Here is a 24,172-nt window from a genome sequence, read left to right on the forward strand (position 1 = left end):
TACACATCCACACACAACAGGAACTCAAGGTCCAGAGCCCAGGCACTGCACTGAAACATCGCTTCATGGTAGAAAACAAAAGCTAGCTGAGCAGAACAAGCTCAGTATGTACCTTTTCTCTTATCCCACAGCTCTTTCAGAGATTTGAGCACGAACATAGCTTCTAAAATTGCACAGTTTGGAAGAAAGGCAAACAAAAATAAAATGAAAATAAAACAACCCCTCTTAAACACTGAGCAGACAAGCTCAGAATCCACAGGAGAACCTGAAGTCTCTCAACCACGGCTTCTCAAGAGGCCAGGATGAGGAAAGCAGGGCTGTGCGCCGTGAAAACTCCCGCCTGCTCTTTCCTCTCACTGCCTTTTCGCTCACCATGCAGAAACAATTGCATCCAACATCACGGCAGGCTTGTGAAAACCTGTTACTTTTAACTCCTGCCTCTCTGTGCACATGCCTCTTAAATCAAAGACATACTGGAGGCATATCAGAGAACCCCCATCTTTATTGATTGACCGGTGATCTCATCCCTGGGAGATCTCTTTAAAGAATGATCAGAGCTGACTCATATCTGAGAAATGTCCACTCTCAGGCAGGTTTCTTCCCGTCCTCATTATAAGCGCTGCTTTACATCACGGAACATCATGTGCTTACATGCCATATCTCCCATTTACTTTTCAAACATGCACAACAAGTCTGTAGGCATGCAAATTTCCTCTCAGGGACCATTAATATCCTCCCCATTAGTTGGGGAAGATTTCTTTGGCTGACAAGTGCAGAGGCAGGAGGGATGAAAAGGCAATGCTTTCAGCCACTGTGCACACAATACCAGGAAACAAGTCACCCCCCCGAGCTGCCTCAGGAGGAATACTGCAGGATGAATGGGATTGGGTCAAGGACAACCCTCAGGTGCTCAAGCACGGATCCTGTCGGGCAATGCCCTGACCCCTTCTGCTGTGATCTGAACACAACTCCTTCTCCGAGCAGGGCACACAGCTGTCTGCACCTTATGTTTCTTATGTGCAGTTGTAGTAGCACACATGGCCAGTAGGTGGAGACAGTCAAGAGGGGAAGGCAAGCAGAAAGCACAGCCACCCAGGCGCAAGAGAACTGCGACAGGGAACTGCAAAGCTACAGGAATCGGGGGTCCTCTCCCTCTCCAGCTCTAATGCACGCAGAGGAGGACTCTGCCCAAGGTCAGGGGCGCCCTGGCCCGGTCTACCCCTGTGCAGGGACAGGGACACAATTCCAATCACATTCCTGCACCAGTCACAGTTTCCAGCTCCCAGCAGCCTATCACAACTCCCTTTCGCTCTCCTGTCTAATCGGACACTCAGGCTTCAGTTCTTCCTGTTCAGCTGCCATGTAGCTCACCGAAACGGCGCCCAGCTCAGGTGGCTTCAATAGGACTGCGAACATTGTGAGCAGAAAAACAGCGGGAGGAACATGCGGCAGAGCTATATTGCTCTGTGGCTAAGGATCTGCGCCTGTGGCTGGAAGGTTGGAGATTCAAATCCCACAGCCAGCAGAGGAATCCTCCTCCGTCGGGCCCCTGAGCAAGGCCCTTAACCCCAACTGCTCCAGGGGTGCCGTATAAACGGTTGACCCTGCGCTCTGACCCCCAACTTCTCTCTCCTCGTCTGTGTGTCTCATGGAGAGCAAGCTGGGGTATGCAAAAAGATAAATTCCTAATGCAAGAAATTGTATATGGCTAATAAAGTGATCTTCTGTTCTCTTAAAAAATACAGCTGAACCTGCGGCTATTCACAGCACGACTCGATCCCAAGACTCTTTTCATCTATCCGTTATGTAAATCAACAGAAGACAAAAGGGCATTCATGACCTTAGATGAGGAAAACAGGAAAAGAGGGAGAGCTGAGGGGCAACCAAGAGGTCACAGCACCACGTCTGCAATCCAGTGGACACACAGTCCTACTCGCGCCCCCCCAGGACAGACTGCAGAGGCAGGTCCCAGCCTCGCGTTTCAAGTCCCAGAGCCCAGCAGCGGTCAGTGGGGGAGGCCCAGCACATGTCAGGCCCAGCAGCGGTCAGTGGGGGAGGCCCAGCACATGTCAGGCCCAGCAGCGGTCAGTGGGAGAGGCCCAGCAGCGGTCAGTGAGAGAGGCCCAGCAGCGGTCAGTGGGAGAGGCCCAGCACATGTCAGGCCCAGCAGCGGTCAGTGAGAGAGGCCCAGCAGCGGTCAGTGGGAGAGGCCCAGCACATGTCAGGCCCAGCAGCGGTCAGTGGGGGAGGCCCAGCACATGTCAGGCCCAGCAGCGGTCAGTGGGAGAGGCCCAGCAGCGGTCAGTGGGAGAGGCCCAGCACATGTCAGGCCCAGCAGCGGTCAGTGGGGGAGGCCCAGCACATGTCAGGCCCAGCAGCGGTCAGTGGGGGAGGCCCAGCACATGTCAGGCCCAGCAGCGGTCAGTGGGAGAGGCCCAGCAGCGGTCAGTGGGAGAGGCCCAGCACATGTCAGGCCCAGCAGCGGTCAGTGGGAGAGGCCCAGCACATGTCAGGCCCAGCAGCGGTCAGTGGGAGAGGCCCAGCAGCGGTCAGTGGGAGAGGCCCAGCACATGTCAGGCCCAGCAGCGGTCAGTGGGGGAGGCCCAGCACATGTCAGGCCCAGCAGCGGTCAGTGGGAGAGGCCCAGCAGCGGTCAGTGGGAGAGGCCCAGCACATGTCAGGCCCAGCAGCGGTCAGTGGGGGAGGCCCAGCAGCGGTCAGTGGGGGAGGCCCAGCACATGTCAGGCCCAGCAGCGGTCAGTGGGGGAGGCCCAGCACATGTCAGGCCCAGCAGCGGTCAGTGGGAGAGGCCCAGCAGCGGTCAGTGGGAGAGGCCCAGCAGCGGTCAGTGGGAGAGGCCCAGCAGCGGGCTACGCTGGAGTTCTTGTGCAGAGCGGCGCCGTACCTGAGGGGGGCCTGCTAGCGGGCGCCCTGGCCGGGGCCTTCAGCGCGTTGTCCTGCATGGGCAGAGGGAGGGTGCCCCCTGGGTAGGCTGGCTTCAGGAGCTCGTGCCTCACAGGCCCACGGGGCATGGTGGACGACTGGACATAGGGCTCCACAGCGGCCACCCGGCTCTGGGAGGAGGAGGTCTGCGGAGGGCCGTCCGGAGGGGTCTGGACACACAGGGACAGAAGAATAAATCAACCACAGAGAAAATAGGGCGAGAGGAAGCATGAAAAAAACAGGTCTGGAAGCAAAGACCAGGATGCTGATGCATTTCCTTTTCTTCAACGAAAAACAGGATCAATTATTTTTCTTCACTCTAATTTGAATCTGCCAGCAGAGAATCAATTCGGCTTCACCGCCGAAGGCCTGGTACATGAGAATATGAGAACAGTGGCAAATGTGAGGAGGCCATTCAGCCCCTTTCTCGTTCGCAGGTCGGCCACAAGGGGCGCTGCTGAGCTTCAGAGCTGTCTCAGCAGCAGCACTCTGTGACAACCTCTGAAACCCTCTCCAGACTGGCAAACAGGTAACACTGTGTGCTCACAGGGCACTGCTGGTACAGAGAAAACTGATTTTCCCGCTAAATTCATAGCAATACTTTTAAAGTGTAGTATTCAAGACACTCCTGTATTCCTTAATAGTTTAGATTCCTTCACATAAAATTGTCAGGCATCTAATCTCAGCTAATTTGCTTAACATTTAAAATGACAAGGGATCAAAAACATGTTCGCAGACACGGCTATCCAAGATGAACACAGTTGAAGCCAGCAGTTCAGGAGCCTGTGTCTCAGGACTTTCAGATATGTTCGAAAAAGTCTTGAGGTTTGCTGGGTGTCTGGACTCCTTCTGATATTCATCAGCTAACAGAACTGAGATCAAATTAAATTCTGCCGTCGCATGGTTTTCAGATATATTAGCACTTTACGCTCGCCTTTCCCCTGACAGTAACTGACCTTAACAAATAACCAGCAGCATGTTTTAACGGAGAGAAACTCTTCTCATGTAGAACTGTTTTATAAAATGGACACGGTTGTGTTAATAAACCGTCGTTCCCACGCCTGACACTGCTGAAACCACATGGTTAACACTGAAGCGGGGACAAGAGCACAGGCTAGCACATTTCTCCTGAAACCCCCGCTGCTCCAGTCAGCACGAAAGCCCGATATTAAAACTGACTGGCACACAGACGAGAGCCGGAACTTTCCACACTGGATGTGCAATTTTTACCGAACAGCTCCTTCACATCTTATTGCCCCAGCAGGAACTTCGCAAATTACTACAGCAGAAGCAGGCTGGGCTGCCAGCTGCTAAATCAACTTTAAATACTGACTGCCAGCCCTGTTACCGACGTTGCTAAAAAGCCCGAGAGAAGATATTAACAAATCAGCATGAACAAACCAGAATGAAAAGCAAAACGTAATAAAAAGTCACACAATACAACAAAATACAAAGAAAAAAGTCTGGAACAACTTTTCTTGCATCATCACCACCCTGATCTAAAACATTGAGGTCATTGGTCGTTTACCTTGTACGGCGTCTCTTTTGAAGCCTTGTCTTTACCAGGAGAGCCATTCTTGAGGGAAGAAAAGGAAGAAATTCAATAAAACTGGCCTGTTTGTTTTAAAAAGGCCAGCCTGTCTGGCTGCCCAAGCCCTGCCCGAGAGGGTGGCGCGAGTGCCGCTCTGCCCGAGCCCCAGCCTGCTGATTGAGATTCCAGTCAGAACAGGCACTGCAGCACTGCGACAAGAGCCCATTGAGCTGACTGGAGCTCTCTCGGCAGCCGTCACACCACGCCTTTCAGAACCGGGCCTCTGCACCTTTCAGAACCGGGCCTCAACCGGAATCGGCCTCCTCCGTCAGCCTGTGTTTTCCAGAGGACAGCTGCAGCAGGCTGCCACGCTCAGTGCCCGCGAGTCAGCCCTGCGGTCCGATTGCACTGGGGAGTGCTTTAAAAGCTCGGCTCTGTGGGCTCAGTCCCAGGGCACTCCTGGTACGATCCAAGACCTTAAATGCTCAATCAATCAATTGATCAATTGTGTCTCACAGCAGCAGAAAAGAGCTGCCCCACACAGCTGCTGCACAAACACCTCTAACAAAGCTGGAAAATATCTATTTTCCGGGATCCTTTATTTCTCTACTCTTGTTTATTTATGGGACAACCTTGTATTATTACAACAACAATAATAATACCACCACATTACTGAGTTATTACTGTTCCTGTGACATACAATGTAGATGTAGAGCTTTGCTTTAAACACTATGGCTATGAAACAGTTACAGCTGCTCTTCATTACTGAGGGTCTTACACATCTGCTGCAAAATCTGAACAGCACATGAGCTGCCTGGAGGGTTTCATTCTCACAATGTCCAAAGCAGTTTAATGGTAAAATTTGAGGATATGTGGACTTAATCCTCCCAGATTGTTGTGCCACACATAGAATACCAACAAATACAACACAAATTCTAGACAGAAATATTCAGAAACCTCTATCACCAGACATGACATTCCAGAGCTTTGCTGCAATGAAAGCTTGTGTCACATTGATCCAGAACATACAGACTCCTGTGATTCTAAAACTACTTTTAACACCTTACACTGGTGGTAAACTGCACTCAAGCAGCCTTGACTCATTCAGAACACCAGACTAACCAACAAGAGGCTGGCAGCTTACAAACTGGGGCTCAGATTCCTCAGCTTCGGATGTGTGATGCTAATTTATGAGCACTTAAAAGCCCTGCCCTTGTTTCTTCCGACTGGGGGGAAGACTTAAGGAACCTGACATACTTAAGAGAGACCTCATCCAGACAGGAAAAGAACTAAAGACAACACTTCAGTAGAATTATGCAGACAATGATCTAAACCTACAGGGCTGAGAACAAGACAACTGCAGAGTATTCAAATAGTATTAAAAATACAGCTGAACAAGCCTAATGAAGTTACACATTAAAGAAGCTAATGTAACACAACAGTGGTCTCTGTTTCTATCAGGGCCTGAGACAGTAAAGAGGATCCAAATTTTCTCACACTTCCCAACCCAACACCAGGGTGGACAGTCCTAATCCCACAGAGCCACAGTGGTCACTCTTCCAGCTGAGTTTCTAAAGCTTAAAACAACTGAACAATATTGATTTGATCTGAACAAGGTGATTTGTCAAATTATGTGTAGAGATCATCTGAAATGAGACTCTTAGCACCCTCAAGGTCCACAGATGGCCTTGATCATTTTTGTTTGTTCTGCACACAAATGTTATAATAATTAATAATAATTGCTTACACTTATATAGCGCTTTTCTGGACACTCCACTCAAAGCACTTTACAGGTAATGGGTCTCCCCTCCACCACCACCACCACCAATGTGCAGCCCCACCTGGATGATGCGACGGCAGCCATAGTGCGCCAGAACGCTCACCACACACCAGCTATCAGTGGGGAGGAGAGCAGAGTAATGAAGCCAATTCATAGATGGGGATTATTAGGAGGCCATGATTGGTAAGGGCCAATGGGAAATTTGGCCAGAACGCTGGGGTTACACCCCTACTCTTTTCGAGAAACGCCCTGGGATTTTTAATGACCACAGAGAGTCTGGACCTCAGTCTTACGTTTCATCCGAAGGACGGCGCCTGTTTACAGTATAGTATCCCCGTCACTATACTGGGGCATTAGGATCCACATAGACCGCAAGGTGAGCACCCCCTGCTGGCCCTACTAACACCTCTTCCAGCAGCAACCTTAGTTTTTCCCCAGGAGGTCTCCCATCCAGGTACTGACCAGGCTCACACCTGCTGAGCTTCAGTGGGCTGCCAGTTGTGAGTTACTGGTGATATGGCTGGGGCACACGTGTGAGTTATCAGAACTCATACGTGTCCCAAGTCTTGACAAGCTGCTGAGTCAGGGTGAGACCCGCTGGACTGTGGTTCTCCAGGGCCAATGTTGTCCCACATCATGGAATGTTGCTCCTGCATGCACCCCCCTTCAGCGCCAGGCCGCCATGTGACCCACATGCGAGCCCTTCGGTGCCAGGCCAACAGGCTGCCCATGTGTCCCTCCCGCGTCAGTGCCAGGCCATACTCACGGGCAGGTTCTCTTTCTGCTGCAGCGCCACCTTCTTCTTCCACAGCCGGTCGCGCAGCTCACTGACGCGTTTGTCCATGGCCACCACCTCCGCATTGCGCTTGTTCAGACACTCCCTCTGCTGCTGTAGCTTGGCGTTCTGGTCCTGGTTCAGCTTGTTCCTCAGCTGGCAGAAGGCAGAGGGCAGGGATGAGCCCAGTTGCCTGGGGGGGCACTGGAGCCAACAGTCCCATCCCACGTGTTTTTACTGTTCAAACAGTTGCCCCTGCCCCCCACTGGATCCCCTGGCACTCAGGTTTCATCGCAGCGATCTGGGACCAGTGGCAAAGGATCATACTGATCTCAGACCAGTAACCCTGTTTGTCAGACTGAAGTAATGAGGGCTCAGCTGGAATGAAGTGTCTGAAAGTGGCAACCCAGGTTCAGACATTGATGGTTTTATTTTGGCTTAGAGGTTTGTCAGCCAGGCAAAGCTAAGAGACTAGTCTAGATGGAGCTGCAGTCCTGAAATTAGCGAAACTCTTGTCTTCACTCGCCTGTTCCTAGTGCTAATGTGTCTGCCTCTTCTGTCCAAAGTGACTAACATTTGTACTCCTTTATGCAGATGGAGGTCTTACTGACCTGGAGTGGAGCCCCTTGTTCAGTACCACCAGAGCCCTGACCCCTCCTGCCTCACCTGCAGCTCCTTGTACAGCCGGTCCAGCTCTGCTACAGAGCTCTGGCTGTTGTGGAAAGTGTCCATCTTGCCGTTCTTCAGAATCTCCAGCTGGCGGCTCAGCTCCTCCACTCTGGACACGGCTGTCACCAGCTCCCTCTGCTTCTGCTGGAACAGGCTGTTCATCTGCTCAATCTCCTCCACTGCGGGGAGAGGCACGGGGGTCAAGACGGGGGCAGGGTGAGGTAGGCGAGGCAGAGGCAGAGGGAGGCGAGGCAGAGGCAGAGGGAGAGGGAGAGGGAGGCAGGCAGGCAGGCAGAGGCAGGCGAGGCAGCCAGAGGGAGAGAGGGAGGTGAGGCGAGGCAGGGAGAGGGAGAGCGAGGTAGGCAGGCAGGCAGAGGGAGAGGGAGTCGAGGCAGGCAGAGTCTCCACCATTTCCCCCCTGCTCATCTTGGCAGTGTGATAACATGTAGCACTGAGCTCTTCTCTGAATTCTTGATTGCCTCACAAATGACACGTTTCAACAACTTCCTTCCCGTCATCAGAACTACACTAACAATCCACCTATTCAAATTCAGGCACATTTCCCCACTTATCACGCAGGTTCAAAGACAGAAATAAAATGACATCTGTATGCAGATGGATGATGATGATGATGATGATATTCTGTCTGTTTCTCTCCTACAGGTGTCTGTTAAGACTGGTATTTGCCACTGTATTGGCAAACTGCAGGACTGACACCTTAGACCATCTTGTGTTTAAGACAGGGACAGGTTCTCCTCAGGATGTTTAGACCCAATTTTTTTATCCAAAAAGATTTCATGCAATTTTTATCCTCAAATGAAATTTTATAAATCAATGCTTTACACTTCTGCCTCTTGGAGGCGAGGTGGTCGAGCTGCTAAAGTAAACAAGTCCATCTCGTTTTCAGGAGCTCCCGAATTCAAACCCCAGCACTTCCAGAATCTCCACATGGTCGTCTCTTTGGACGCCAGATCCCCGGAGGCGATGACATCACTTGGGGTAAATGACTCCCAAGGACGGTGACCCCAGCATATTCAAGAAGCCTCAGAGGAACACCTAGCAGCTGACACTTATTCTGTGGCACTTTGACTAGAGGCGTTTAGCATCTCAGTCAGCATTAATGACCTGAATGAGGTAAATACATTAGACTCTGTGACCTTTCAGCCATATGTGCGCAGCTGGCCCTGGGGGACAGCTGCTCGTCCGCAGACAGAATGCAAATCTGACTCCCCGCAGCCCCGAATGACCGAAGTCTGCCTCCGCGGGGCCCTGATGCCCGAGAGAGAAGTGGGGTCGGGGGACCTGTGCGCCAGTCTGCGCCCCGCCCGAGCTCACCTAGCCTGCCGTTGCTGAGGCGCTTCTGCTCCACCTGGCCCTTCAAGGCCCGCACCTTCTTCAGCTTGGCCTCCTGGCTCTCGGCGTTCTCGCGCAGCCGCTGCAGCTTCTCCTGCTCCGAGGCCTGCTGCTGCCGGTGGTCCTGCTGCTTCAGGTAGCGCAGCCGCTGCTCCTGCAGGGGGCGACACGCTCAGCTGTGGGGCTGCAACTCTCCTGGCGCGGGCTCTCCGGCCACATTCCCTCAGCGGCCGGCAGACACAGCCGCCAGGTCCGCAAGCTCGCACTACTTTTGTATAAGTCATTAGTAAATGTTAAACGTCACTGCGTTACAACAGCTCTAGTTGTCATTTTAAAGAAATAAGAAATACAATAAGTTTCTCTCCGTAGGAAAACAGCTGCTTGGCCATTGCAGCACTCAGCTGTCAACTGACCGAGGAACATGACCCCTCAGGCCCTGTGAAGATCCGCACACCCCCCAGTCTCCTCCTCCATCTCTCCTGCAGCTCACTGGACTGCAGTACCTTTGCATCCACATCGGTCACTCACGTGACCATGCGCGAGAGACCACAATCCCCTTGTGAACAGAGAGGAGACGTGCTGGATCAGCAGGACGGAGGCGAGGATCTGACACTGACTTTTGCGCGTTTCCCCAGCCCCCTCCGAGCCCCAGATCTCTACCTTGGAAGCCAGCAGCTGCTGCTGGGCGTCGATCTGCTGCTGCTGCCGGGCTGCCATCTCCTGGAGCTCCGCGAGAGTCATGTCCGTGCGTGGGACTGCCACCTACAGGGAGAGGACAGCAAGGACAACCTTCCTTCAAGAGTGCTCTCCAGTCCTCCTTGAGAGTCTTCCTGTTGCTGCTCCAGCCCTCTCAAACCAATTTTAGTTGGTCAGATCTGACTGTAAACTGAAACTGGAATCACCATCAAAGTTATCTTAAAACACATCCAAACATATTCAATAATTAACTAACACCTGAAGCTGGAATGGACACCAGTTGCACCTGCCACATGAAAGAACAACCTCCAGTGGCTGGATGACTCCAGACATGTTTGGACAGGGGATTCAGTTTTTAAAGATCAGAGAAATATAGGCTACAACTCAGGCCTCTTTCCATGACTAGAGCACTGATCCTGGTTTAAGTGCCTACAAGGAAATAGATTAAGACTGCAAACATAGAGCAGTTCAATAAATTTTAAGTCCTTGTACAGGTGAACACAGGTGTTTCAGATTTAGTGTGCAAACACTTTTTGAACAATAGAAAGCAGACAGACTGGTGACCTGAAGGTGACTGTAAACCAGCCTTTGCTGATCTCCACACCTGCCAGCATGCGCCTGACTCATCAGAAACACAGCAGACAGACTGGTTTTGTTTTTCAACAGCGGAAAAGTTGAGTATTCTCCCCTCCAGCTCTGTATATTCACTAGCAGGTAGCCTGAGGCATTTCTTTGCACCCTGTTTCCAAATGAGTCACAGGTTCTCATGAAAACACCCCATGGAGAACACTGTTAGAAGGATTAACGTACCGAGTACAGTGGTACTTGAAACTAAGCTTCCCAGAAACAAAAGGATGTCCTAAAGTTAGGATACAGCAGAAACTAACCCTACACAACTTGTCAGTCTTTGGTTCTAGATTCTCAGGTCATGAAATATCTTTACAGAGAATCGTCACTAAGCCTCTGGAGATGAAAAGGTTTAACACCAGCGTCTTATCAATGGTGAAGTGCTATTTGTTCACCCATCAATCCTACAGCCCCCGTAGTGCCATGATGAGGCTTGGTTAGCAGTGTAGTCAGAGTTTCTGGGATTTGGTGTCTGGTATGCTCAGAGCCAATCTGTCGTGTCGTGGGAGGGGGTCCTGGGAGGTACGCTCATAGAGGACAGCAGCGCAGCCCTCCCAGGTTGTAGATCTGGGATGTGTGGAATGGTAGAGACTTGCAGTAGCAGTGCCAGTCCTGTACTTACCCCATTTTCACTCTGCCTGTTCATGGGAGTCTTCAGACCGTTGCTTTGAGCCCTCGATCCACCTGATAGCGATCACAGCACACTGTTAGCATATTGTTTGCACACACAAATGACAAAAAAACATGAATCCTGAAATATTTCCAAACTGTTAACACAGGCAATCATTCAAATGATCTAAATTACCAGGCTGTCTGTTTCAGGGAGACATATGGTTGTTTTTTTGAGACTGCTTTCTGTTTTTTTTTTCTGACAGCTGAATTGTAACAGAGGATGGAAAAGACTTTCACCCAGGAAGGGAGGGGGACAGGAAACTCTGATGCAAGGACTGCCATGAAGGCCAAGACTGGGATTTGTCCGGCAAGCACTTTCTCATGCCAGAGTCTCCTCTCAGAAACTCTGCAGCTCTGCAGTGGCCTTGTTCATGCAGGAAAGCAGGGCCTAGTTAGTCCTTCTATGGCTCAGTACGGTGCACGGAGACAACTTAGTTCTTATATAATCAGGATCAAGAGCTTTAGTAACTTATACAAGACAAAGTGCTCACCCTAGCTGTTACAGTCCACTAGTGTTGAGCATTGCGCAGCTTGTTTCATGGTGATGTTGAGGCGCCCCCCCCGCTCGGCTCTCCCAGCATGCTGCACTCACCCGGCTCCCTGCTGGGCGCTCTCTCGTGCCGCAGGAAGAACCGCACTTCCGCCCTCTGCTGGCCCCAGCGCTGCAGCACATCCAGCATCCTCTCGCCCTCGCCGACCGCTCTCTCTGCAGGGCAGGCACAGCGAGTCAGCAGACTGAGCCACTGGTTCCACTCCAGGACACCCCGGGCCAGCACACTGAGCCTGCGGCCCAATTCCGGGACAGCCTGGCCCGATTCCAGGACACCCCGGGCCAGCAGACTGAGTGTGGACCCCAATTCCAGAAGACACACGCGACAGAGGTCAATAACACTGTGCCCGTTTGGAAGAAAGGTCTGAATTCTGACACATCAGACCAATAGAGACACGAGACTGCAGAGCATCTACCTTGGACACTGGGACAGCTGTGCTCTCATTACTTAATTGAAGCCCTAACTGAACTGATCGTTTTACTTAACCAAAATTGTCTTTGATGCTTTCATGTTACACAGCAGGCTCAAAGTCCAATGAGGGAAAGATCGTTTGCTCTGCATCTCTTTTAAAACAGCTGTGATGAACTACAACTTAATGTGACCTTGCTGGCAATGCCGTGGAGTTGCCGAGACAGATCACGTCACTGTCAGAACAGACACCCATGAGGTAATGGACACAGAGGCCAGTGGGAAGGAAGGTTACTGTGGACTTGAGGCATGAGCCAGAGCCAAGGTGAGACTAGAGGTAGAGAGGCAGAAGGATTCGCTGGCAGACGGACAGGGTGACGAGATAGAGGGGAGACTGAAGGAGCTGCAGGATGCATCACTCTGGTCAGGACTCAGCTGCAATTAAATACACCATTGGTGTGCTTCTGAAGACTAACCCACCATGAATCCACATATTTACAAAAGCTTTAAAAAAGGGCTGACCATGCTTCAGGATTCCTGAATATGGGGGGCTGTGTCAATTGCTATGATGGACTGTTCCTGGCTCTTGAACACAAAACTCCACAGCAAGTTTTCAGAGCAAAACTAGCCTCATGGCAGAAGCCAATGCGAATGAGAAACAGTCAAGTTTGCCAAGTACAGACACCAAAAGGCAACACAAAGGAACAGGTTCTCAAGAGAATGTCAGAAATGTGACCGGTCGAACAACTCCAGCTCGTCTAATCCACATTTTACAGTGCTGACACGGGCTGAACGCTTCTGGCAGGCACATTTCAGCGTCCTTGAGCAGCCAAACACTGAGACGCTGGCCAGAGCTCACGGGCTGCACACAGTGACCTTCACGGGCTGAACACGGCAGCCCGAACCCCGAACCCCAACCCAGCCTGACTGCAGGCGAGACCAAGCCAGGAGGGCAGCCTTGAAGTAGGAGACCTATCATTTGCCAAGTTTGGGTACAGTTTTTTAATTTAGTCCTGCACTACTCTGGGCTGTACAGTTGTGATTTATGGGTATCAATTCAATTCAAGGTGCTTTATTAGCATGACCGATGGGTACAATCAGTGTTGCAAAAGCAAATAAAAATAATAAAATTAACATGGAACAAAACACAAAATAAAAGTAAAATAAAATCTACAGACCTATTACAGATATTTACAACAGATACATGTCATAAAGTATTTACATATACCGTAAACATATTGAGCATTATTGGGAGACAGACTCACTGTTCGTCAGGCTGTGACAGGAGATCACATACTGGGCTGCCAGTTCAACTGAGTTCTTTCCTCCCTCTCCCAGTAGGATTGGGACCCTGGTTTCTGGGACCAGTGATTCTGGTAGGTGTGGGAACTCTGGGACTAGATTTCTCAATTTAGGGAAGAATGTTTCTCTATTTCTCTAGTATCTGTCACAGTGCAGTAGGAAGTGCACCTCTGTCTCTATTTCTCCCCGCTGGCAGTGGGAGCACAGCCTGTCCTCTCTGGGCAGCCAGGTCTGTCTGTGTCGCCCAGTATCTCTGAGTGTCACACATCTTTTTCTGAGACAAGACAGCGGAGGAACAATAACCTCTATTCACACCAGTCTGTCACACTGCACAACCCACAGCTGTCAGGGCGAGCAACGCTATGAACTAGAAGACATCAGCCCTTCAGACACATTGACCGGACACCCTTTCTCTTGGCAAGGTAGTCCTGGAGACCGTCTGCATGAGAGCCATGCCACCAGGATCCTGGATTCTACACGGCTCTGACAAGGCTGCCGTGTCACAGCTGAGCATGTTCATACTGCGCGGCAGGTCCGCACCTCTGTCCCACAGCAGCCCAGAACCCACCCATCACGCCATCCAGCAGACAGGCTGCTGATCCAACATGAGAGGTATGAGATACCGCAGTACGACATCCCAGAAATAAGACAAAAACACAAGAGCACTAGACAGCCAGCAGCCATATCACCCTGCAACTCACAGCTGGTAACCCATTGAAGCTCAGCAGGTGTGAGCCTGGTCAGTACCTGGATGAGAGACCTCCTGGGAAAAACTAAGGTTGCTGCTGGAAGAGGTTTAAGTTGGGCCAGCAGGGGGCGCTCACCCTGCGGTCCATGTGGGTCCTAATGCCCCAGTATAGTGACGGGACACTATACTGTAAACAGGTGCCGTCCTTCGGATGAGACATAAAACCGAGGTCCTGACTCTCTGTGGTCATTAAAATTCCCAGGGAGTTTTTGGAAAAGAGTAGGGGTGTAACCCTGGCGTCCTGGCCAAATTTCCCACTGGTCCTTACCAATCATGGCCTCCTAATAATCCCCCTCTATGAATTGGCTACATTACTCTGCTCTCCTCCCCACTGATAGCTTATGTGTGGTGAGCGTTCTGGCGCACTATGGCTGCCGTTGCATCATCCAGGTGGATGCTGCACATTGGTGGTAGTGGAAGGGAGTCCCCATTACCTGTAAAGCGCTTTGAGTGGAGTGTCCAGAAAAGCGCTATATAAGTGTAAGCAATTATTATTATTATTATTATTATACTTTACAGAATGAAAATTCCCATTTCCACCAGTCCCTGTGGACAGAGCCAGAGATTTTCACTTGCATCCAGAATTAAAAAGCCTGAACTGGACACATCTCTGGCGAGCCGAAGCCCGGAGCCTACAGAGGTACCCCACTCCCAGTCTCACCAGAGCCTCTCCACATTTCCGCCAGGTAACAGTCGGTCTCCCCCGGCTCCTTGCACAGCTCCACCACATCGCGGCAGCAGGTGTCAGGGGTGATGGGCACCTCTGTGAAGTGCTGGTCGTTGTTGCTGAGGTACACGGTCAGGAACATCTGGGGGCAGAGAGGACGGCTCGTTAGCACTGTTAAACTCCCGACGACAGCTCCGAGATCTCTGCACAGCCGTGCTTCCGGGATCCTCAAGGCAAGAGTGCCTGTGAAAAGGCAGTTTAGATCCTAAACACAACAGGATCATAACCTTTACCAGGAAATACTGCAGTTTTCAGAGGAGACAGATTTGATGATGATTATTATTACAGTGCTTTTCATAAGATATGCAGTACAGGGTTGAAACAGACCATGTGGCTGCCAGGACGATTGCTCATCACTCCAGGCCTCCTCACACCTTCACACAGGTGGGCTAACAAGCTTGCCACACACACCCACAACTACTATAGGTGGTATGACTGTTTAACAACCCTGTAACTTACTTTTCTACTCACAATACACTCTCCTATCCCAGCCTTGACAGATTTTTTAGCTTTGTGCAATGTGACCTTAATTAAAACCTTAAGGGTACTTGGAGAATCTAGGTACACACTTTTAAAAAGACTCTGACATTCGACCAGAAGCTAGTTGTTTATACCCCAGTTGAGCTCCAGTGCACAAACTGCTCCTGATCTAATTTCTTATTCACAGAAACTACAAAAGGTCAGGATGCAGTTAGGGGAGAGAGAGGATTCCCCACTGCCTTAAACACAGCTATAACACGTTAGCTGGAGTTTCTTTACAGAAAAAACAAACATTTTGCATATTATCCTGTTATTGCTTCCTATTCCTGTAGTCCTAACCTGGTAACTTTTTCTGTTCCCCTTTAGGCTTCATCATAAGCTTTTCCTCACTGCTGGACAGTCTTGAGCAGTGATGCAATACAGACTAAGACTGCAGCACCTAAGACGGATGCCATCTTCACTTCCTCACGAGCTCCGCCTCAGGGGCTGGCACCCCCTTCCCTGCTGCACTCTTACACTGTGGTGTTCAGCAGCAGCTGCGCTGATCCAATGGGGATCTGCAGTCTCGTCTCCAAGGGGCAGGACCAGAACATCTGTGTCACAGACTCGCTCACAGGCGAGAAACATGTCCACCTTCCTTTACACTTCCAAGAAGACGGATGCATTTAATCACAGCTGTGGGACCGATTTCTTGGAAAGGTGGGACCTGGGCCTGTGTTTTTTGAGAGGTCTCTGATAAATCAAATTAAGAAGGTTGCAAGAACTCTGAAATCAGATAAAGACACAGTGCTCCCGTTTATCCAAAACAAAGGCTGTTTTTTGGGCGAGGAAAGCAGATTCGTGCGTGATCAGGCTTTAATATTGCAGAACCATTTGCACTGGCTTTGTATAACGTGAGGAAATCCATCTGCCGAGTATCTTCTGTGAGCTGCTTTCATCATGGAACCTTTTCTTTAGGTGCTCAGCCAATGAACCTGTTTGCGCTGAGCTGATACAGCTCCGCACTCGGCACAGTTTGGGATCTGGTCTGGTAAGTGGGAACGCAGGGGGGGAACAGAAAGCCAGAGGATGTCAGAGGACACGAGGAATTTGTTCTGACATTCTGGTTTATGATGAGGTCACACTTTCCATGACCCTGCGTCATGAGATGACATCAGCGTCCTCCACAGGTACACAAGACGCTATTGTACCAACACCACACAGGCAGGAAGGGGAGGTCACATCACGAGCAGGGGCCCCCACATCCCCTAACAAACACCAACACCCTGTCCTCCCTGCTTTGCTGAGCTTTTCTCAGGCTACCTGGAAAAGCTGAGGGCTGTTGAGTACTCGCTATGTAAACAGGCTTTCCTACTATCTGTCTTCCTCTCTCCCAACAGCTTGCATTCCCTCTTTGTCCAGATCAGGGAGAAGGAGCAGTCTGTGCAAGAGTGTGCACGCTAAGGGGGGGGAGGATGGAGATGAAATCGCGTCATCAGCCCTCTCCTAAGAGACAAACTCCAGGTTCCTTCCCCTGACCGAGTACTGCCCCAGCAGCCCCGGCTCGGCCTCGTCTCAGGGAGGGCGCTACAGCACACCTGTCTCGACTGGCTTCCTGCCCCCAGATCACCGAAACCGCTTGGCTGCTCTGCACTGGCTCAAACCAGAAGTTCACAATCTGAGATGTTCTCTACTCGGAGCTGCAGGGGTTCCCTTGTCGGAATCCAGAAATCAAGCAAGCATTTCTGGTATTCGGCATTCGGCTACCAAGTCCCGGTGGCAAAAAAGGTCACTCACTAGTCTTTTAAGATCATGCGTGCTTTGCAGCACACACTACTTTGAATGTGCTTTTACGCTCAACAAAACATCCGTTTTGTTTTTTGGCTCAGACGTTTGCTTGCAAACCAACTTATATTTTCCAGGAAAACATGCTTAAAGATCTCTGGATACGCAATGTTAAATCAAAGCAGTTTAAAAACCCCAACTACACACCCCAGGATTCCCAGACAATTGCAGATCTGTAGATATGATCCACAAAATCATCCTGAGCAGTTAACACGTGAATAATTTATTTAAGTTAAACATTTAATAGAAAAAAAACAGAATGCCACATAACCCCTCCACACTCACTCAGTGCAGACAGGGTGAGCAGAATAATCTTGCATCTATAGCTGAGGGTCTGCTGGTGCTCTAGGGCACGAATGAGAGACACAGTTCTCTCCTGATTCTGCTAAAGATGGCATCAGACAAGCTACAGCACAGGGTACGATGCCCACAATCCTGGGCGCAGTGCCTGCGTCATTACAATCCGCATCAGGATCAGGCTAGTAGGACCAGTCTGATTACCTCCTGCACACTTCCTGCCAGGTGCAGAACAGAACCCAGGCCTTCCTGTTTCACTGAGGGTTACTGCCCTGGGCAGAACTCACTGGTAGTTCCCTAAACCTGTCTTCCGACACTGGGCCATTGTCCACCTGCTCTCACCTGCGTGACAGTCTCTGATCACAAGGAAAGCGTGCCATCAGCATTTTCTTGTTTTTATTTGGGAACTGACAGACCTTTAACGGGAGATACAGAAATGCACAACAGCTAAAGCTCAACACAAGACCACACGACACCACAAAGAGGTTTCAGACACGCCCACAAGCCATCAGTCAGACTTGCTGCCTCTCGCAGGCCCAGTCTCTTCCACTGGGGCTCTCTGCACAGCTACAGAACAGGAGGAGCAGAAAATCTCAGGATTGCCTGGATAATGCAGCTATCTGTTGCCTTTCCTATGCAAGGCTGCGTGACTTGGGAGAACAACAGTCTTGATGTAACCTGTGCTCTGGCCTGCTAGCACCCAAGAGGCGTGACTCTCGGTGGGTGACTGCTCATTTATAAACCAGAACATACTCAGCTGTAGTTCTGTTTTCCACACAGCGAGTTTCCACCCTGCCCTATAGGATCCCAGTCCCTTCTTTCTTTTTGCAGCCAAACATTCGGAAACTCCTGCGTCGTGCCGTATGAGAAATCACAAGCAAGATACACAGCGAAACAAGCGCCTCCGAGCACAATGAGCCTGGGCGCAGAGGGTGGGCTCAGTCCAGGTGCGTCACGAGCGCACAGTTGACCTGTTGCACCCTCACTTTGCTCACCAGTTTTTAAAGGGTGGTGCAAAAATAACACTGTCTAGGGAATGCAACTGTGTGGCAATGAAACCTCTATTTGCTATAAAAAGTACAAAACGCAAAAACAACCACCATATTTTCTGAGCATAGTACAGTCTGAAAAAGTACAATGAAAGAAGGAGACAATACAAAACCATCCAATTTTTGGAGGAATTTCTTCTACTGTGGGAGAAAAAAAGCATTCCACAGAAGTTTCCATGAAACCACCAACCAAGGCATAACTCTCGTATTGCACCATAAGCAGATGCAAGTCATAAAAAACTGCCTTTTTGTCTGAACGGGATCAAAATAATTCAGCCTGAATAGCTACGAATTTAGAAAAATCAGACTTACCTCAACAAATGACCTGACTACACAGAGAGCGAACTCCGTTCTCCGGCACGGCCCCAGCCCGTATGCGCGCTCCCAGCCGACCCGGAGAGAGAGCCGGCTGGGAAGAGACACGGAGGCGCGGCTTGGCAGAGCAGCCCCCGGCCCCCGCACTCACGAGCGAGAGAGAGATGGGGACGCTGGGATTGCAGAGGTCATTGGAAGAGTTCACAATGCACTGCAGCTGTGTCCTTTGCAACGACTAAAAAAACTGCTCTACGTGTCGCAGTCAAGCTGGTCGGCTTAGAAACACTCCTTCTCCCATTAACGATATTGCACAGGTAAGCAGCCCATTCTGTCAAATCAGCAACCTCCAAATTCAATTATCGAAGACAGGAGGAAGGACATCGGCAGCCCTGAAGGGACATGGCGATGTTTTGACACTTTTCCAGATCACCAAGGTCCTGTATAATGTCGACGCAGCAGAAGATGCCGGTACAAAAAAAAACCCTCAGGCATGGGAAGAAACTCCAGAACGGCAGGAATATTCCCTGTCCGCTGGGCCACTATTCCAAAACGTTCCATGTGTGACTCGCTCATGTCCTTGAACCCAGAACACAAGACATGCTTCCCCCGTGATGGTGGCACAACCAGAAACCAGAACCCAGAACCCGGCAAGACAGAGCTCCAGACAAAAAAAATTACTTGGGAGCAACTGGGTCCTAAAATGAAACATTTTGGAGCCAAATGACTTTTTTTAGTCGCCAAATTACAGAATCAAAATAGTTCACATGCTTCTGTGCCCATAGGTCTGTCCTCCTCTTTTATTGCCTGATTCTTGCCCTACTCCATTGTGCCTGACCTCTGACGGCTGATTGGTCTGTTTCTCAAGCTTTAAAACTATATACAGTCACAAATGGAGTGTCTACTCATCAGATTCTGAGCCTCCTCTCTCCTCTCCTCGGTTTGAGCCGAGCCAGAGCCTCTCACAGAGCTCGGGATCACACTGCTCAAGTGAAGGGCCTGCTGAGCTGATCCCAATGAAACCCTCCAAAGTGGAGGCTGTCTTTTGACAGGCGCGAGACACAGCCCGGGCTAATGAGCACACTTCGCATTCACACAATCACGAGCATTTTGATTGCTTCTGACTGCCTCCATGTTTTTTTACCGTTTCTTTTCTAAAATGCTTCGTCCCTTTGAAAAACTCAGTTTTCCCTGCAACTTCCTGGCCGGCTTTAGAACAAAAGCCGCGATACAGCATTTGTTCAAATTGCTCGATTTAGACGGCTGCTCAGGTGTCGTCCATACTCACGTAAACTTCGCTGGCTGGATTCTGAGGATCCCCGGCAGTGGTCCAAAATCCGCCAGGAGATGCATCAAACTCTTTAGAAAAGTCTGCAATTTTACGCTTCATCATTGTTAGCAGATCAGCCAGCGTGTGGAACACCTGTAGCAGCCTGTGTCCTAGTGCGTAGCTTCTTAGCTTGCTACCTTTAAACCAACAGTCACTGACATGTGCTGTGATGATGGGACGTACAGGCGTGCACTCTAAAGATGGAATTAACGCCTCACCACCAGATGAAATTCGACCACATATCGACACAAAATAAAGTTTTGGTGTCTGTCGCTAATGGCGACTAGATTTTAAATAATTGTCGCAAATTCTTATTTTTTGGCGCATTTGCAACCATTTCAGTCGCAGTCTGGAGCCCTGCAAGACCCTTTAAAAATCTGATGACCTATGAACCCCTTGACACTACTTAACTGTTTTTGAACTGCACATCAACTCGTGGTGACGTTGATCTTCCCAGACCTCCCTACACAGTTTATTGGTCGATGGCCAGTATGCTTACACTTCCTAAAGATTAATTGTAAAAAAAAACAAAGGTACACTTGTGTCCTGGTGCTTTTTCAGTGGAATCGACAAAGAAAGAGTTCAGCATCGATACGTAATGTGATGACCAACAATTGTCCAGCCAGTCCAGTAGATGTGGCGTGACCACATGGCCACTCTCCAAGCTACCAGCTGCAATCAGCTCTCTGCTGTTGGTCTAGTGGTGGAGGAGTGATGTCCTGGAGTTGTCTGAATGGGACTGCATTTCATTTCTGACCAGAGAAGGTTTGAAAAGCTTTGAAGAAGAATGACTGCTCAGTCTCCCCTCAAACTGCCCTTTTCCCACTGTTTGCTCTTTCCGAAAGTGATTAGCCAGGACAGGGGACTGAACTGATTCAAGCCACTCGCCCCCTGTGGTGGGAAAGTAGTCTGGGTAACTCATGACTAAGGACACATGAGTCAGTGTCCTTGAGCCAGCGCAAGGGACTCCAGACCAGAGACCGGTCTGCTTCTGGAAAATTACACAATACCAGCTGGAGTCACGAAAGAGAGCGACTCACGGGATTACACAGGTCCTGAAACCAATCCCTCTGCTCCCAACTTCACATTGCCTGCATCTGCACTGCTGCCTGAACTCTTAGACCAAGAAAAGCGAAGCTTGGACTGACTGCCAGAGGGGGAAAACCAGACTCCCACTGCATAGCCGTCCGGTTTTCTGAACTGCATGGTCATGTACAAAATACAAGTTCTTAGATGGAAGGTACCAATTAAGGACAAAGGCTGGTATATTTGGCAGTAATAGTACTTCAAACGCATGTCTGAGGAAATGTACAGAAAATGAGGTAGCAGGGTCTGTAACTAACTTACAGTCAAAAACTAGTGTTGAAACCAACGGTAACGCACACAAGCCGCAATGAAACGGGAGTAACTTGTGTTTTTCCCCGTGAAGAAGAGTTGTAAACGCTGATGTAAAAGCAGTTCCGGATCAAAACAAATAGCGCAGTGCGTGAGGGACAGGTGTGTCTCCTGGCCGTCAGTCTGGGTTTCACCTGAGCACTTCCGTCAGCAGCGCGGGCGACCCCTCCCCTGGGGCAACCAGGCCCGCCCAGCCGGAGGCTCCGGTTTCTGTTGACACCACCACAGCAACCGCGTAACCATAGCGGCACACACCCCGCCGGAGCGCACAGGACGTCGGAAATTCCTACAAGGTGCTTCCTGGGATGACAACGTCAATCACAAGACTTATCAGGGAACAAATATCCTGGAAAAGACTAGTACACATGCTGGGGAAACCGTAGGGAGTTTGTTGAGCGGTTTGGAAGCCAGGAGCTGCAGTACTCAGGCTGACAGCAAAGAGGGGAGCAGGAGGGACTGGCCAGAACCTCACTCCACCACACCCTCCACCTGCACACCGGCAGCAAGCCAGCGACGAACAGGAAGGAAGAAACTGCCGCTAGTCCCTTTCAAGTAAAAGCATTACACAAAGCTTTCAAGGGAAGGTTACAAATATAAGTCCAGCTGAACACAACCTAACAAACCTCACAAAATACAGACAAACCACAACCTAACAAAATAAGACACTGAACAACACATCTAATAAGTAAGTAACAGGTTTATTCCATGCTGAAAAAAGAAGAAAGAAAACGCAAGAAGGCTCCATTGCCGAAACGTTGTGCTTTCTTTCTTCTTTTTCCACCATGGAATAAACCTATTACTTGTTCCTTTGCAGCCTACGCATTCTGACGCAGCTGCCCACCTGAACTAATAAATAAACATATAACAAATACAGCTCAATTTTAAACAGTTTAAAAGGGTCAATTGGGTATTATGGTCAGTCTTAAATCCACCAAGATTTATTTGGAATAAAAGTCAACTGAGGAGCTACAGGAAACGGGACTAATGACTGACAGACAATGTGAACAGATAAGTCACTGACTTGATAAGATTCTGACAGGGAAGTCATTAAAAGCCCAACACCTTTCCAGCCCTGGGGAGCCCAAATCCACTTAAGAATTAATGGATTGAAGCCCAGGAGAGCTCAGAGATCGCACAGGCCTTGAGCTCACACTGTGCACACAGAAACCCAAGCAAGCGCCTTGGGTTCTCACACTCCTCAAGAGAAACAAAGACATGCTGCGTTTCTTTCGTCACTGGCCAGTGAAAATGGAAACTCTTATCAGGGCTGCTCAGGAGTTTTTCACACAATGCTCTGCCCTAAAATCTGTAGCAAAAAAAAAGCTCAGAAACAAGGGCTGCTCTTATTCTTCCTTAAAAAATAATGCGGCCATTATTTGGCAGGACAGCTGGAAAATGAATCCCACCATGGGTTTATGTGGTAGAACATAATCGCTCAGCAAACGTCCCAGTTAAAATGACACGCAACCAGAGAGCCTGCTTACACCAGGGCCAAGGACTCAATCCATGCCCTGCCCCCCGGACACACATGCAATTACCCACTGCAGGACATGAGCCAATGTGACAGCAATGCCTGGATCATCTGTTAGTCATTTTCCTAGGTTGCAGAAACTGCAGCGGTTCAGAGCTCCGATTGATTTGATCCTAACCAATCTAAAATGATCAGATGTTTCCCTACATATTGCGCAACCTGTGACAGCAGAGCATGCTTTTGCTACAGTTCAGTTAGCAGTGCAAATAAATCAGCTTAAACAAAACACTCTGCTCCTAAGCTGTTGGCAGGTATGCACCCACTCCACTGTGCAGGAGGTGTGTGCACTAACCTTACTGCTCTGTTCTGTAAAACAATAGCTTCAGCTGAGCAGCCTAAGCCCAAACCTGAGCTACAGTGGGCTGTTCTCTTCACATAGAGCACTTGCTAATTTCAGAAAGCCCATTGTGCTCTCCAGCCTCGCCAGACCACCCTGCCTGCGCCCTCGTCAGGGAGGGATGGGCTCGAGCAGCAGGGCGGAAGTCCAGCATTGTGCCTCTGCCCTGGCCTTCAGCTCAGCTGGGACACAAAGATTCATATCAGGTGGGTGGGGTTTGGCTGAGGACAACTGGGGTAATAATTAACCCGAGCAAAGCAAAACACAAAAATGGCCCCTCAGATGTCAGAGTAAAAAAAAGTAACAGATGTTCACGGTGTAATACCAAAGCTTTCCAGTAGTCTGACCTGCATGCCAAGAAATCTTGAAAGCCAAGCAAAAGAATACCACACGCCATATGCTGCCATTGTGCCAGTCATTAGGTGCTGTTCTGCCACTTTCATCGTTAATCTGCCTGTACCCCTCCAGGACACAGAGAGCCACTGATGACGTTGTGCGTTATGTGGCAGTACAAGAAAATATCTACGCATATACATGTAGAAATATGAAGAAGCATGTAGAAATCTGGGTTCTGTTGGCCTCGTTTTTGGGTTCATCGAGCAATTCTCACCCTCCACCTGTTTCACTGGACAGCTGGTGACTGCAGTGAAGGCACAGCGCCAGGAACGTCCAGGATGCACATCCTCAACACGCAGCTCCACTCTCCCTGCTGCATCCATACTGAGCGCTCCAGGATTCCTGGCCACACGGCCCTGAGCGCCACCACACAGCCCAGCTGCTGAACGAGGACGACACTCTTCCCCACGTCTGCGGGCGCCGAGACCCAGGCCTCGGG

General features: G+C 50.0%; 1 protein-coding gene across 3 annotated transcripts in view; it reads right to left on the bottom strand.

The window, feature by feature from the left end:
* tp53bp2a (tumor protein p53 binding protein, 2a) overlaps window positions 1–24,172 on the bottom strand; it is a 39,232-nt gene that overhangs the window by 9,938 nt on the left and 5,122 nt on the right. For 2 of the 3 annotated variants that reach the window (XM_088610191.1, XM_088610192.1), the window contains exons 2-10: window positions 14,717–14,864; window positions 11,639–11,752; window positions 10,997–11,058; window positions 9,712–9,813; window positions 9,034–9,205; window positions 7,696–7,877; window positions 7,021–7,185; window positions 4,472–4,519; window positions 2,906–3,113 (exon numbers count right to left, since the gene is read on the bottom strand). In XM_088610191.1, coding sequence (XP_088466317.1) covers window positions 2,906–3,113; window positions 4,472–4,519; window positions 7,021–7,185; window positions 7,696–7,877; window positions 9,034–9,205; window positions 9,712–9,813; window positions 10,997–11,058; window positions 11,639–11,752; window positions 14,717–14,864 — 1,201 coding nt within the window. The remainder of the gene's footprint in view (window positions 1–2,905; window positions 3,114–4,471; window positions 4,520–7,020; window positions 7,186–7,695; window positions 7,878–9,033; window positions 9,206–9,711; window positions 9,814–10,996; window positions 11,059–11,638; window positions 11,753–14,716; window positions 14,865–24,172) is intronic. The other variant, XM_088610193.1, reaches the window with a different exon arrangement.

Source organism: Lepisosteus platostomus, chromosome 17, assembly GCF_059453375.1.
Source record: "Lepisosteus platostomus isolate fLepPlt1 chromosome 17, fLepPlt1.hap1, whole genome shotgun sequence".
Classification (NCBI taxonomy): Eukaryota; Metazoa; Chordata; class Actinopteri; order Semionotiformes; family Lepisosteidae; genus Lepisosteus; species Lepisosteus platostomus.